Raw genomic sequence first — 16912 nt, 5'->3', positions numbered from 1 at the left:
ATGTCAAGCAGCTATGACATACAGAACAGCTCCCAGGATTCTGCTGGGATTTATGCATGGAGCTCCTAGCTCCTTATATACTGTTACATGTCTTTATGCTATATGGTTTATTTATACATATATATAACCTGACGCTACAGTGTAGTGCTTCAAAGCATTACACTGCAAGAGAATCCCATCTCTCCCACTGCTGCAGTCTCCCAATTCAAAGCAGGTAGTCCACATTGTGCTCTGGCCCCACTCTCTCACTTGCTTTTAACAGACCAATACCTTTCCCCCTTGATCAGGCCACAGAAAGCTGAAATACTAAAACTTCCTCCTAACAAAATCTCTGGCCTTGTCTACTGACTACCAATCTCAGAGCTCAGGGTGGAGCTCTACCCATTTGCGCAGAGAGTCTCTGCTTTGATGATGGCCCATCTCCTTGTCTTTGTTCTCTGTTAATGTCATATCTGTCAGGTGATCTCCTAACAAGGGAAGATGAATCCAGCTACTACTAAGAGTCTGACTTCCAGTTTAACTCTACAAGCATTAAATAAATTCTAACACCTATTAAATCCATAAATTATAGGTGTCTTGAACCCACAAACTCATAACAATACAGAGAGACATACAGTTACAGATGGGTAGCCGTGTTGGTCTGCCATAGTCGAAGTAAAAAAATTCCTTCCTGTAGCACCTTAAAGACCAACTAAGTTAGTTCTTGGTATAAGCTTTCGTGTGCATGCACACTTCTTCAGATACACTGAAACAGAAGTTACCAGATCCTTCTATATATTGAGAAGGTGGGGAGGGGTATTACTTAGAAGGGTGGTGGGAATCGGAGATTGGCAGATAGCTGAGATGAGCCTGTTGACGACTCTTAACGACTGTAGGAGAAACCTGGTCTGAACAGAGACATCGGATTCTTATCTCATTATACATGACTAAGCCATTTCTCACCTTCTCACCCCTTGCCTTTTCCTGTAAGACCTATTACAGTCGTTAAGAGTCGTCAACAGGCTCATCTCAGCTATCTGCCAATCTCCGATTCCCACCACCCTTCTAAGTAATACCCCTCCCCACCTTCTCAATATATAGAAGGATCTGGTAACTTCTGTTTCAGTGTATCTGAAGAAGTGTGCATGCACACGAAAGCTTATACCAAGAACTAACTTAGTTGGTCTTTAAGGTGCTACAGGAAGGAATTTTTTTACTTAGAGAGACATACATACTGTCTTTTCGTAACTTGGTATCATCTGATGGGTCATACAGAAGAAAAGAAGCAGTATCTGAAGCCAGGTTTATTGATTTCTTAGACTAACTTGCATTTTTCATTGTTCATACTATCAGCACAAAAGTATAGAAGATGTAAACTCTGGCCAAACCCAGGATATATATATATATATATATATTTCCAATATATTTTTTGATGAAGACTAGTATGGTGGCAAAGAGTAACCATTTAAAAAACAACAACCTATTGCTCACTAGTTATGGCTAGTCGAAGACATAGATGGAAATGTTAGGAAACAAGTTAGGAAATGAAAAACAGTCTTGTCAGCTGATTAGTCCATGTGATCTGTGGATCCTCTGAAAATATAAGTACTGCAACACGAGGAGTACTCAGATGAAGCTTCTCACACCTTAAAAGCATTCCAGAGGGACATTGCAGCTAGCGATGGACAACTGCCATTTTGTATTTTATCGTACACTTTATAATATTTTTTTTCTTAAAGTCCTTACGGAAATTCACCAGCATTTCTTCTAATATATTCATTTTTATGCAATGTTACCTAATGCACATATTTTTACAAGCAATGTCCCCATTTTCTGTGTTATTTTCACTAATATATATGTGTTTTGTACATATTTTGGGGTTGGAGAACTGAATTGCATAATTTCGAGAAGTGTGAATTTTGAAGGCTAATGATTGAAGCTGGAAGACTGCTTTTCATAAAAAGCAAACAGAACTAGCAGGCAAATGTTACCAACATCTGGTGTAGAATGCTTAGTTCGGTCCTTAATTTCCATCCTAAGCAATTCATCTTTCTGCAGTGCTGACTAATCAATGTAATTTTTATTCTTCACTGGATTCAGGAAAGGAAAGAAATTACAAAAGCATCCAAGAGTGAATTCCAGCCAAACTATTAGGCAGGTAGGACTACCTGACTCATAGATATGGGGTAAAAAGGCAAGTATATCTATCCTGGACATCTGAGAAATTTCAGTTCACATATCCAAAAAATTTACTTGAATAAAAATATTTTTTTCTATTAAATGGATTTTTTCTATTAAATGGATTGCTTTTCTTCAGTTTGAAGACTGCATTGCAATAAAGTAAATACCTAAAATAATGTGGGGACTACATCTTTGTGTAGTCCCCACAGAACAAAACACACAGAAAACACAAAGATTGGCCTGGTATTTGTGTACAAGCTTTGATACGATACAGAACTCTTTCCAAGGCTATATGTTTGGGAACATTTCAAAATGTTCCAAAGACATGTTCTACTTATCCAGGCTTCCTCAACCTCAGCCATCCAGATGTTTTTGGCCTACAGCTCCCATGATCCCTAGCTAGCAGGACCAGTGGTCAGGGATGATGGGAATTGTAATCTCAAAACATCTGGAGGGCTGAGGTTAAGGAAGCCTGTACTTACCTATTACATTAAGGCTTTTCTTCATTTTTTGATTGGAGAGAGGACATTTTACTTATTATTGTAGCGGAGGAATGGTTCTTCAGACTGTAAAATGATGCCTGCTAATAATGATTTAATAGAATAGCAGTTGCTTTCTGGAACTATGGCTTTCTGACCAATATACTAGCACATCATGCTAAATTTCAGTCACACCCGTGAGTGTGCTGTGACGCACAACAAATGTCACTGGGCCATGTCGCTACTCTCTCACCCTTTCCATATGTGTGTGCTTCTTTTCCCTATATGCTTTCTCCCATAAAATAGGCAGGAAATAACTGTATGCTGGTCTACTGCCCCTAATTTTGTCACTTTACCCCCACAGTTTTCTGGGTTAATGGATTTGCAAATGATTTTTTTCCCCTGGAAGCAATTAACACGGAAATGAACTCTCAACTTCCTCTAGATTCCCAGAAGTGGGATTTACATTGTGTGAAAGCTCAAATATAATGTGGAAATTACGAGTTAGGGCAGGCACCCCAAACTTGGCCCTCCAGATGTTTTGGGACTACAACTTCCATCATCCCTAGCTAACAGGACCAGTGGTCAGGGATGATGGGAATTGTAGTCCTAAAACATCTGGAGGGCTGAGTTTGGAGATGCCCCAAATAAATTGCTGTGTGAACGCAACCTAGGAACAGAAGGTGGTGGGAGAAACAAAGGAAACTGCCTCTTAGTGAGTTTGACCATTGGTTCATCTAGCTCAGTAATACCTACCTTGATTGTCAATGGCTCTCCAAAGTTTTAGACTGGGGCCCCTCTCAGCTCTACCTGAAGTTGCCTAGAACCCTCTTGCAAACAAAGAAGATGCTCTATCACTGAGCTATGACCATTCCCCAAAGGAAAGGTTCCATTCTCCTCATCCATGTGCCCCTTTTGTTCTAAAATTGTCTCTTGCTTTATACATAATTAGGGCAGTTTTTAAACAAATGACTCTGCAATTGTCATGCATGCTTTGAACCATAACCACTTTTGGGAACAACACTTGTGTGTGTATATGTGTGAATATATATATATATATATATATATATATATATATATATATATTCTTTTTACTACTTTACATCATACAGAAGCCTATTCACAGCAGAGGAGGTTTGTTATTATCAATTTACTATGTTTCTGGGGGAAATTTTACTCTGATAACCCCTACTGAAAAGTCCATTTTTAATGCTCACCCTCTTTTTCTTCATAAACAAGCAACCCAAAAATGACCTAAAGACTTCCTACACCAGGGGGTCATGAATCCTTGTTAATGACAACAGAGCAATGCCTCAGGCTATCCTGAACAACTACTGGCAAAACAGCTGTTTTAAATTTAAAGAGCTCAACAAGGACAAAATAAAATCAATACAAGACTATTAGTGTTCAAAAGAGCTATGCTACAATTGCACAGGTTTTAAATGAGAGGAGAGCAGTCATATATGGTTTGCAGTGGGAAGCTACTTTGAAACAATAGTTTCTGAGGTATCCTGACTATACATTGATGACAGGTTGCATAGAGCAAATGACATCCAGAGAGTATTTTAATACCATTATGCCCTTGATAAGCACATCGGATCATCCACACTACTCATTTTATCTCATGTTTTGTCTCCCTTAAGACTTTTCCACCAGCCTGTTACCAGTTTCCCATTTCCAGGTCCATAAACACGCAAGCAAGCTTTTGGCAGTAAACTAATACAATGGTTTCATCATCTTAAAATGTCTGAAAACAGCTGCTGTTGAAAATATACTGTCTGGGATGCCCAGTTGTGATCCTGTAAATCAGGCATGTCCAACAGGTAGATCGTGATCTACTGGCAGATCGCGGGGTGCTCCTGGTAGATCTCTGGCCCCTCAGCAATCTCCCCCCCCCAAGAAAAAGCTCAGTAACAATGATCTGACAATGGGTAGATCACTGCCAGTTTTTTTATACTGTGAGTAGATCGTAGTCTATTGGGAGTTGGATATCCCTGCTGTAAATGAATGCTACTATTCCATTGTAGGCTCCAGCTTACAGAAGGGCAAAGTCTTACCTATTATCCCATCCCTACTGTCCTAGACACCAACTCCGATGCCACTTGAAATGGTCTCCCATTCTTGTTCAGAAGGCACAAGTGATCTACAGGGGGGACTGGCAAAAAAACACCTTCCTTCAGAAACTGTTTTCTGTGGCAACAGTGAGAGTTTTTTCTGTCTTGTTTCTCCATACAGCAGTGCAACGGGTGTAATTTTCATCAGGATCAGTTAGAGGCAAGGGAAACATATTAAACCTCCCTTTTCTCCATACTGTCATCCTGATGAAAATCATGCCTTGCTGCCTCCCTGTGTGGGGTTTATACACAGTGTGCTGTGGTTGGGTGCTTTTTCACATTAGTGAAAAAGTGAGGGAGAGGAAATACTTTTAATTTTCTATGAAGATACGCTAGAGAGAGATAAGGATTTGTGGCCAAAGATATTACCATATTTTTTCGTGTATAGCACGCTACTGTGTATAAGACGCCCCCTATTTTGGGGGACGCAAAATTTAGAAAATGGGGGGAGATTGCCCTGAGTTGTTGAGCTTTTTTGGGGGGGTGGCGGCCCAGAGTTGTCCAGCTTTTTTTAGGGGGGGGTGCTAGAAAATGCACGTATCGCAAAAGCCACCTATCCATGTATAAGATGAGCCCAAATTTTTAACATAGTTTTTAAGTAAGAAAGCATAATCTTATATACGGAAAAGTACGGTAAATTTGTCTTTTAGAAATTCCATAGTGAAAACTGTATCTTTAATGATTAGGAGTTCATGGTGTCCTAAATGACAAACTTTTCTCTCTTTTGTGAATGCTCTTACAATAACATGCTTGTGCAGAACTCTATTTTGTAGGGGGGGGGGGACATTTTCTATATGAGTGTATTCAAGAACTCACACCTAATCTTAATCTCACAAAACTAAGAGTCCTACCTGAACTTCTCTACTCTCAAATAGTCATTTTAAAGTTTACACAAAGAAACTAAGGAGGGAAAATGGGTCTCTCAAATTGATTCATCCAAAGAACTTGTACATGGCCCTTCAGTCATGTATATATAAATCATTCTCCACTCTACCTTTTTAAAACCCCTTTTGTAGCAAACTATTCAAAGACAGAATTTGTTGTTCTCCTTTCCCTCCCTTAATATCAACATTTATTCTAACTCTTCATTTTCTCCAGATTCCCAAAGACAAAAATAACTGAATTTATGAAAATGTTTTTTAAAAACTATTCAACCAATAGTTTTCCAACCAAGATGTACTGAATGTGCTCTTCCAATATGTTTTTTCAGACTCCTAATAGTCTCCCATAGAAACCTTCACCCCGATATAAATACTACTTACATCTAGGGTCCCATGTGTTCTGCATATATTTAGGAAAGCATATTTAAAATAATTCTAAGGGATCTATAAACTTTTGTTGTGTAAACACACACTTCAGAAATATCTAAACATACCTCTGCTTGTAAGTCCCAGATCTTCACAGAGTTCTGAGATTTGGGTCCAGTGTCTTCCTCTAAACCTTCTGTGATTCTTGTTACTTCAGTCTGATGTACATCATTATGTATACCAAACTGAAAAATAGAAGTTGGCTCATCACTGAAATATTAGGATATCATCTGCAAGCATCATCTGAACGATATTCTCTAGATGGCTTAAAACAGGGGTAAGGAAACAATTTTTTAGCCCTGAAGGCCACATTCTCTCATAGGCAAAAAGAAGAAGAAGAAGAGTTTGGATTTGATATCCCGCCTTTCACTCCCCTTCAGGAGTCTCAAAGTGGCTAACATTCTCCTTTCCCTTCCTCCCCCACAACAAACACTCTGTGAGGTGAGTGGGGCTGAGAGACTTCAAAGAAGTGTGACTGGCCCAAGGTCACCCAGCAGCTGCATGTGGAGGAGCGGAGATGCGAACCCGGTTCCCCAGATTACGAGACTACCGCTCTTAACCACTACACCACACTGGCTCTCCAGGTTTGCTACATCTCAGTGGTGAACAGGTCCAGATGCAAAAGTAAACAGAGCAATGGCTGTGATGCTCACCTTTGCCCAGTAATTACATTCCAGCCATATAAAAGCCAGAGGTTTCAGGCACACCCACACCCACATTCTCTGTACTTCTCCCTGATAAGCAAGCAAGAGGCACTGTCACAATGCAAGAACACATTCCAGCCAGGCAAAATCATTCAAGGAGGATGTAGCCAATAGGTGAGCATATGGTCAGGAGAGAATCTCTAGGGTGAAAGAGAGAGGCCTGGAGGACCAGCTTTGTTCCTCTGCCTGAGGTTACTCGCCTTGGCTTAAAGTATGCTGCTAAATAAACTCACTGGATTGCGACTCTTTATTTTAGCACATGAGCGGGATGATTAGGGAAACAGAAAGGAATGCAACATCACGCTAAGGAGATTGCTCCATCAGCACAAGTCTTTCTGCTTGCTTGGTGGAACGATCTCCCCTCTCTTCACCCTGTGCTCTGTTCTGGGAGGTTGTGCCCACTCTCCCAACCTGACCTGTGAAATTATGTGGGGAGGAGGTGAGAGAAGGGGGAAGTCTCATTGTGCTAGCAGGAGTTCTTATGCTGCCTTCTGTAGCACAACAGCTTAGTTGAATCCTGCTCAAAGGCTGTAGCTCCTTCCCTGCATTGCATCTGTCGTCACCCTCCACAATCTGGAGCCTGAATTTCTGAAGGTAGAAGATACTATGAACATGAGGAGGTTTAAAACCTTGTTTTCCAGGGTTTTAAAACACACAAGGAGCTCTCACAAGTGTAGAACACTTAAATTCATACCACCACTGCAAAGCTTAGCATAGGCAAATAGAAAACTCCAATTGTTATAGGCAATTATAGGCTGAAACTGTCACAAGGAATCACCCATTCTAATGTCACAGTTCAGCATAAACCAACACTACAACAGAGACAAAGAGAAAATAATGAGTATTTTTTTCAAGCACAATTTTATGGAAGGAATGATGATTTGCTGGGCCCATTCTTCTGTTTTGCCTCATTGACTCACAATAGCAAAATCCACATTGATTTTAATGAATGTGGATGGCCCCCTTTGAAAAGAACAGATTGGGAAAGCCAATCAAAAGTGCCAGGAGTGAAACTACTGTATTTTATTGCAAAATACAACATAAGAACAGATGTCAAATGCTTCAATTTGGGGCCTAGCTGTCTAAGATGGGCCAGTATAAAGTATTAGTCCAGAAATGCACTTAGCAATAAAAGCATTAAGTTCCGAAATCCTCTTATCAGCACTGGATTCTTCATTGTAAAAACTTGTAAAATCAGTGTATTTTTAAATATATATATTTATTTTTAAAAGCTTTTAGCTTGCTTTGTAAACAAGATTTGCTTCTCAAAGTGGCTCGAGGCCATGTACAAATAGAAATCCATAAAATCTAACAATAAAACTAGTTAAAACCATTAAAATATCCAATTCCACCTCAGGAAGATACACGCCAGCATACCACCAAAGTAACCCACCCAGCTGCACAGAACAGCATCCAATACCTTAGACTGAGCTCCAAAGGCCATTGTGAAAAGTGGAATCTTTAAGACTCATTTAAATTTAACAAGGGAGGGGCTTGCCTGAGCTCACATGGAATCAGATTCCATAACTGGAGAGCCACCGGTTAAAAGGGGTCAATATTTTTACTTTTTACTTTCTCTTTTTTGGACTGCATAAATACCTAGGTTAGATTAACCATTAAGCAAAATAAGCACATGCTTAGAGCATCAAAGGAAGGTAGGCATCAGAGGAATTTTCCATTGCCAGATTTTTAATGTTAATGGTCACATTGATGGTTTAAGAAGCATTGTATACATGATGCTTGCAATAACAATCCATATCTATCCTGTCATTTCCCGTGAACATTTCTTGTTTTTGATGTGTCTGCTGCCAAAATAGCTTTGATCCAAACTGAAGAAATAACGATGTAGCAACAATGTATACACACCCTTAGTCTGTAATCTTGTGTGCACTGACTAAGCCTCATTGAACTTCCAATTGAAGCAAATTCAGGATCAGGCCAGTAGGGTGTTACTTCTATGTGATGGAAAGATACTGTGAATGTACCCAGAACTGATTTAGTGGGGGTCATGTTATATATGCTATCAGGGATTTATCATTCCATTCTGCTATAATAAAGTTTTTACACATAGTGAAGAGAAGAATTTCCATCACAGAAAAACAAAAACCACAATCCCGTGTATCACCTTGCTTCATCTAGATTGCTTTTGAGAACTTTGCGAATTTAGATTCCACAACTAGGCAGGGAAAGCTGGAGCCCCTGATGTTCATTCCAAATGGGATTTTTAAAGACTCATTAGCATGCTTTTCTAGTAGTTGATTGGATTATGACAGAAGAAACCAGCAGGGGTGGCAGTGGTAATAGATTATACAAACTGTGTTCAAAACCCTATGTAAATGGCAAAAATTGTTTTAGGCAAAGGGATTATAGCAATTATTTCTTCTAATTTAATTTGAAGTCTCCAAAGGGCAGCTGCTTTGGGGCATTCTGAACCAGAAGATCTGACGTAAAAACACGAGCTTTCATCTCTTAATTTGCCTCAATGACATCCTAACTTTGCAGGAAGCAGAAAGAGTCTTTGCTAATTCCCACATGTGTTTCAAGGTTTCACAACAGATATTTGGTTTACATTTCAAAGGATGGTGCCATGCTTCCATCAAACGCAACGTTTTAATGGTACTTGAAACCGCATTGTATTACTGCTGTTCGTTGCCCCTTTGCTGCAAAGGATGTGAATGTGACAGCGGGGTATGCTTGGTCTTCATGATTTGAAGTTGAGTTTGCTTGTTTATTATTTAAAGGAAGCAACACTTCACTACAATCTTCTTCCTAACATATGGAGCTTTGACAGTCATTAGGGAGATTGGTCTGACTCTTGCAAATCTTTCCTCCTATCCAACAGCTGGTGAAAGTACTTTCCTCCCCCCCTACACACACACTTATTCTGGGCAACAAACTTCCATGTGGAAAAAAGGGTGACAATCTTGAAGTCAGCAGAAATCTAACTTGCAGCTGAGCAAGAATTCTAACAAAGAACAAGCAGGTGGAGGAAAAACTAGGGTGTTTCTGAGCTGCAGATACATAAAAAACACAGGAAAGATTATGGAGGCATTTGAGATTCCCTGGAGAAATGGCCTGTGTCTTATTGAAACAATTGTTGGTTTTTGCAACAACCCCTCAACCAGTCTTGGGAACATGCGGATTGCCCATTGGGGTGGACCTGCTACACTAGGTTGCTGGAAAATGGGTCGGTGATGCTTATGAGAGGGAAAGAGGTGACAAGGTGGTTGGGTCATCACAGTGCAAACACATCAGCAGGAGCGGCATATTGGTTCTGCTGGTGCATTTTCACTACACAGACCTCCCTGCCACATCACCCCTCTTCCTCTCCTTCTCCCCCGTAAGCATCAGTGATCCATAGTGGCACCACCTCACCCCCTCCCAGTAAGCAGCAGTAACTCACCTGCTGGGAGGACAGGTCAACACCTCTGCCAGATAATACCTTGTGTTACTGCTCAGCCTTCTTCAATCTGGTGCCCTCCAGATTTTTTGGACAACTCCCATAAGCCGCAGCCAGTGTGACCAAGGATTAAGAAGGATGACAGTCATAGTCCAAAACATCTGAAGGCTACCTGATTTGAAGAGGACACTTTGTTGGAAATTGGTGTCAATTCCACCCCCCTTTTTTGCACAGTTCTTAAAGGAGCAGGAACCTTGCCCACTTTTGCATTTGGCCGCACTAATGATTGGCTGGCAAGCCAGGCAAACATGTTCATTTCCTGCCCCCTTTTTAGTGACAGAAAAAGCCACTGTAAAGAGGCATGGTGTATTGGGAAAACATTTTCAGCAAACATCCTTCAAGGGGGGGGGACGACATAAAATGTCAAATGTGAATGAATTTATCTTTATGAAGAAGATAGTGTTTAACCCTTTTACGTTTCTGTTGCTGTTACTATTATTAAACAATCTAAATTACATGATTATTATTATTTTTAAAAAATGGGTTATCTAATGTTAGGTCTACTCAGAATAGACATTAAGTTAATGGATATGACCAATTTAGGGCTGTTAATTTTAATGGGTCAACTCTGAGGATAACGTACAGGGATACAACCTTAAGCATAGATCGTGTATTACCCACACATCTCATGGTCACATCTATATCTACCAAGCTGGAAAGAGGTTTCCCCTCCCCTCTTTTAATTTTGCAGAGGAGGAAGCATATTGGTTTTCCATACAATCGCCAGCATACAGCTCCATAAAACATAAAGGCTGAACTAAATCAAGTTGTGCTTTAAATAAGACACAGAGAAAAGATGCTTGAATGAGTCTCTTCCATGCCCTTCTTTTGTTTCAAAGTTGATACAGTTCTGTTTACATTCTAACTTGTTTGATTTTTTTAAAATAAAAGAAATACATAGTTTCAGGAGCTGTATGGAAGAACAAATCTAACTTCTCTTCTTTCTACATACTTAATTAAGCAGGTGTGGATGTATGTTTACATTTGCAGCAGGTGTGGGTACTTATCTGAACACTGTACACAGAATTTCAGTGCATGATTGTAGGGTTGTATGTTTACATTCTATTTGCCAAGTGGAGGAGAAAACTGCTTTTAAATTATCACATTACGAAACAGCCAAGGCTTCAAGATGGTGGACCTTTTGCACCCCCTATTGATTCAGTTTCATTTCTTAGTTTCTCAGCTTCAGGAGTTAGCAAGCCCGATTTGATGGCTTTCTAAAAAGTTCTATAATTCACACTGAAGCCTACTGCTGCTCATGGTAGTAAAATAATACTTAACGCAAGCATGTGAAAACTGTGGCCTTCCAAATGTTGATAGTCTCCAAACATCAGCCCCAGTTACCATGGTCAAGGGTCAGGGATTATGAAAGTTGTAGTCCAGCAACACCCAAAGGCAGAAGTATAGGGCATGGTAGGGTAGAGATGCTTACCTGAGCTCCTGGCAGGTGAGTTATTAAAGATGGTGGGGTGAAACACTGGGAATGGTGGCACAGTGACAATGGACCAGCAAAAGTGCTGGATTTAATTGACTGGTGCATTTGCACTGTAGTGACCTTGCCCCCACCTCGCCCCTCCCCTGCTAGTGACCAGCAGTGGCTCATCTGCCAGGAGGTCAGGGAAGTGTCTGCAACTCAACCCACTCTCCGCTACTGTCTGGAGGGTCACCAGTTCCCCACTCTTGCTTTTGTGCTAAGATTGAAGGGCCACAGTCCAAAGTTCCATGTTAACCTTCTTACTGCATCTCTACCTGTTGCCTTGCCAGTTTCTGCAGAGGGGCACTCAGCTTTCTAGGTAAGTGGGGCATAAAGGGCTACAGTGGGTGGACATGATGCAGAAGAGGATAGGGCTTCTGTCCTGTCCATTTAAACTACAAACACTACAATCATCTCTTCTACACAACTAGATGTGTAGAAGATCTCTTCTATACAAGATGCAAGAATCTGCCCCTGGCAACCATTTTGCATCCGGCACCCCTAAGTAGGAAGGAAGGTGGGACTCCAGACACTCAAGAAGCTGCTATGGTCTCCCTGCAGCTTTTTGGATGTAATCAGTGTGAGATTACGCCCCCCCCCCCACTACTTTAACTGTTCAAGCAGTTATCTCAGGCACTAAGGACTCTATTAATCTAGGTCAGCGTAACCAATGTAGTGCCCTCCTGATGTCTAACATTGGCCATGCTAGCTGAAGTTGATGTGAGTTGAACCCCAATAACAGTTTGAATACAGCACATTGGAAACTTCTGATCTAATTATAATAATATGATATAAATAATATAATATAATATATTAATAATATAATATAATCTGATATAAACTTGAAAATAAATAAATCTAAGAAAACAATAATCTCTGAGAACAGGACAGAAAACTTTTGTACTGTTTTATTGTTGTTAGCCGCCCTGAGCCTGGCTTCGGCTGGGGAGGGCGGGATATAAATAAAAATTATTATTATTATTATTATTTTTTATTATTATTATTATTATTATTATTATTATTATTATTATAAAAGAAATACAGTGGAACCTCGGGTTGTGAACGTGATCCGTGCGGGAGGCACATTCGCAACCCACAGCGCCACGTCTGCGCATGCACGGGGTGCGATTCAGCACTTCTGCGCATGCGCAAAGCACAATTTAGCACTTCTGCGCACGCATGAGTGCCGAAACCCGGAAGTAACCCATTCCAGTACTTCCAGGTTCAGCGCGGTGCACAACCCAAAATCACATAATCTAAAGCATCTGTAACCCGAGGTACCACTGTAGACAGCTGTTTATGTGGAATAAAATCTTCCATTAATCTACTGGCAGTGTTTCCATGCTCAAATTGTACTTAGTCAGGTGCAATTTTTTTAATAAACTGGACCATTTTTTTATTGTGTTGGAAGCATCTCCAAAATCTCTTTTAACATTTTTCTCTACATTGGAATCACCCAATAATTTGATTCTCTCGTCATGTACTATGATGGAGACATACCCAGGTTGCTTCAAACATAATTTAAAAACCGATTTAACCTTTAACAAGCCATATTGATGTGGATCTTGAAGATGCAATATTCTTTTGGATAAAATGAAGCATCTGAAATCACCCTAAGGAAGCATTATGGTGATTTATAGTTGCACCATACATTTTACAAGCAATTTATCCTGCAGCTGAAAGACCTACTGAACACACACGTCGCATTTCAAAATAATTTCCATCCATCCTTCACATTGATTAAACAAAATCCAGATACACTCTTTCTGTCCAGTCTGATAATTTGCCTTAATTTACCTATGTAACCTAGCTATGTTTTCCATAAGATTAAGAGAAAAATTATTATGGAGAACATACAATATCATCCAGCAATGCAATTACATGTAAGTGCTAATACAAATAGCTATATATTCAAATCACAAATACAGCCTTTCAAAAAAGAAAAGAAAAGAAAAACCTAACATAAAGCAATTTTATAATGAGCAAATACATTTTCCTGGGAGGGGGGAGAATTCATGCTATTGGCAAGAAAGCATTTGCAAGTCTATACTGCTCACCAGTGGTCAGTGAAGGAACCTGCAAGTTTCTTGGACTAAAATGAACACTGTTCTTAATCATCACTTTCATAGGACTAGCAGAGGACAGACATATATTATAATATCTGGGAACAGCATCTTATTTGCAGGTTAGTGTGTATAAGTTTGCAGCTTTCGATGGATGCTCACATTATTACTATTTTATATATGTACTGCCCTCCGCACCCTATTTCAGAAGGCACGTCAACTCAGGACTGAATTCTAATCAAGGATAATAATATTATAACGAGACTTAACATTGAATATTATGTTTTTATGACTACTAGAAGCTGTGCATTAAGTGCAGTGGGCCCAAGACTGTCTCCCAACTGAGATTAGACAGGCATTCCCCTGCATGCTCATGATTAAGGGCTTTCTTGTTCCAGCAGGTTATTTCAATGTAGTGTTCATTTTATGTTTATTGCTTTATTGTTTCCTTTTCTATGGTTTGTTTTGATGTCCACAGCTTAGAAATGTGAACGGTTAATCAGCATATAACTGTCTTAAATAAATGATAGTATATATGAAAGTTTGAAACCTGAGCAAGTTCTCTGGAGAGGCTATATTTCTATAGCAAGATCCTTATTTCTTAGGTTCCATTTTAGAGCATTAAAAAGTTAGTTGCCACTAGATTTTCATTATCGTTTCATTTTGTATAGCACACAATCAATACACAATTTGCTAAAAATGACCTTCAGCAGGTGCATTAGGTATCATGTATGGAAGTGTAATCCATTTTACCTTATAGTAGAACCCCATGGGATTGTTGTTGTTGTAGTAGTAGAGCAACATATGTAAAAAGCTGTGTTCAGATGATCATATCTTGGTTTATTACATTTATAGCCCAGGTGTCTTCTGTAAGGTATCCCAGTGCAGTGTACATATGGATCTGAGGCAGTAACTCTGACCTTCTAACTTTGACCCAGACACAGCTTCAGAAGGGTGGTGGACATGTGTTTTTTCAAACCACACCCTGGGAATGCTTATTGAATTTTCCATGTTAAATCAGACAGAAGGTGGATTGAAAGCAGGGTAGGGCCTAGACATGGAAATGTAATAAAACATGGAAGATGTATTCATTTCTACTTCGGCATAACTCATAATCTGCCTCTTAGGTTTGTACGTATGGGAGAGCAAGACAACAAAAGAGAAGAAATTTCATTTATTTTCCAGTTACCCATGGTAACTGCCTTTTGCAACATACCTGCTTTAGACTTTGCTGTTTGGACTTTCTTAGCTCCCCATATTTCCATTTCCACAGATTCTTTTCTGACTTCAGCTTCTCTATCTCTTTCTCCAGAGATAAGCGGATTCTGCAGTGTTACAAGAACGATAACAAACAATACTTTAAAATATTGCATGGGTTCCAGGACTATATTCTTCAAGATGCGGAAGGGTTTTGTTGCAGTTCTTGTGCTAGGGAGAATGGCATTTTCAAAAGCAATGGGCAGTCCAATCCTGCATCCAGGTGAGCTAAAGCATGTGCAGTTTTAATCCTAGTGGCTGCTGCTAGACCTAGTGGCTGCTGTTGTTGAAACACACTGGAAGAAGACAAAGGGCTTCTCCACACTTCCACTTGTCCCAGGGGAGCCAACTTGGGCCACAGGATGTTTTCCATGTCTTGCAAGACCTCAGAAGTTGCATGGGGGCCCTGCAGTGTGGGTGAACCCACAACAATGGTAGGGTGCTCTGGCACCCAGAGCCCCCTATAGTTGGCACCCCTGTGCCTTCCAAGCAGTTTCCCTCTTGTCCCACGCCTTCTGGGCATGGGTCCATGTGGTTTTGCCTTTGCCATGCCACTTTCCCCTGGAATACCTGCTCTTTTGTGATAGAGATCAGAAGAAACCCAATCACCATTTGTTCTGATGCAACGCTAAAGATCAGATTTCCCCATGGGATACTGAATACAGTCGTACCTTGGTTTTCAAACAGCTTAGTTCTCGAATGTTTTGGCTCCCGAACGCCGCAAACCCGGAAGTGACTGTTCTGGTTTGCGAACTATTTTTGGAACCCGAATGCCCGACAGGGCTTCCGGTTGGCTGAAGGAGCTTCCTGCAGCCAGTCGGAAGCCATGCTTTGGTTTCCGAATGTTTTAGAAGTCGAACATGCTTCCAGAACGGATTCCATTCGACTTCCAAGGTATGACTGTACTTATTTACACATTACTCATGTGAAGGGGCAACATGGATACAAAGGAACTGCAGGGTTGCACAGTTCCTTGTAGCCTCTTTCATGTTGAGGGATAACTTCTGAAGTGGGAAGCCATTTTTAGCCATACAAGCTCCCTGCATGTTTTAGAATCGAGAAGGAAGGATGCTTTAAAAACTTGTATCCGTATCAGGGCCCTGGATGAGATGACCATCAAGGTCTCCTCCAATGCTGTCATTCTATCTGAATGGCATCGACTGCCAGTTGGATGTTTTTAATGTAGAATGGCAGCTTTAGTTCCATGATAGTTTCAGTTACATAGATTCCATAGGTGTATTTCAGTGAACAGACAAATCTGAGACTTGGGTTCATTGCTCTGCCACTGTCAGCCCTCCAGTAACTAGCAAGATAGGGGTGAAGCTGGAAATAATCACAGGACAGGATAACATGCCATATTGCTAATTTAATTTCATATGGTTGTGTGCAGGACCAAGCTGGTGAACAACTGTATGCAGGGACACTGTTGCTACACTCTTGAACTGGTTCTTAATATGATATTCTCTCTGGGTAAGAATGTCCTCTTGTTTATGTCTCTCATCCTTGCACACTTTTGGTACTGAATAACTGAATAAATATTTGCCATCATTAGCAACAGCTGCCAGCAGTACATACCAGAATAAATCACACTCAACACCACTGCTCTGTCAATAGTAAGTTCTTAAAACGCTGCACAGTGGAGCAGACAGTAGGATTTGTAAGAACATTTCATAAAGGCATGTTACTCTTTTTCCAGGTTGTTGACAGGCACCATCTCACAAAGTTAATAAGAAAGATAAATGGGGAAAATAAGAACTAGTCCCCAATGAATTTGGCATTGGAACTAGACTTTTCACTACCTGCAAAATACACTGTAATTCTATTCCAAAATTGGCCCATTAAAAGTTTTTCTTGGAGAAAAATGTGGGGATTTTTTTAACAAAAGGAAATATGT

At 40.3% G+C, this 16912-nt stretch overlaps 1 protein-coding gene and 1 long non-coding RNA gene across 3 annotated transcripts in view; both read right to left on the bottom strand.

The window, feature by feature from the left end:
* The window catches only part of CCDC102B (coiled-coil domain containing 102B), an 85561-nt gene that overhangs the window by 53064 nt on the left and 15585 nt on the right, over positions 1–16912 (bottom strand). For both annotated transcript variants that reach the window (XM_081014232.1, XM_081014233.1), the window contains exons 4-5: positions 14978–15086; positions 6129–6245 (exon numbers count right to left, since the gene is read on the bottom strand). In XM_081014232.1, coding sequence (XP_080870358.1) covers positions 6129–6245; positions 14978–15086 — 226 coding nt within the window. The remainder of the gene's footprint in view (positions 1–6128; positions 6246–14977; positions 15087–16912) is intronic.
* The window catches only part of LOC308481711, a 490911-nt gene that overhangs the window by 465293 nt on the left and 8706 nt on the right, over positions 1–16912 (bottom strand). The gene's annotated exons all lie outside the window — the stretch shown is intronic.

Source organism: Podarcis pityusensis (assembly GCF_964106645.2).
Source record: "Podarcis pityusensis genome assembly, chromosome: 7".
NCBI classification, from domain to species: Eukaryota; Metazoa; Chordata; class Lepidosauria; order Squamata; family Lacertidae; genus Podarcis; species Podarcis pityusensis.
Note: the sequence above shows the minus strand (reverse complement) of the source record. Positions and strands in the feature narration are given on the sequence as shown.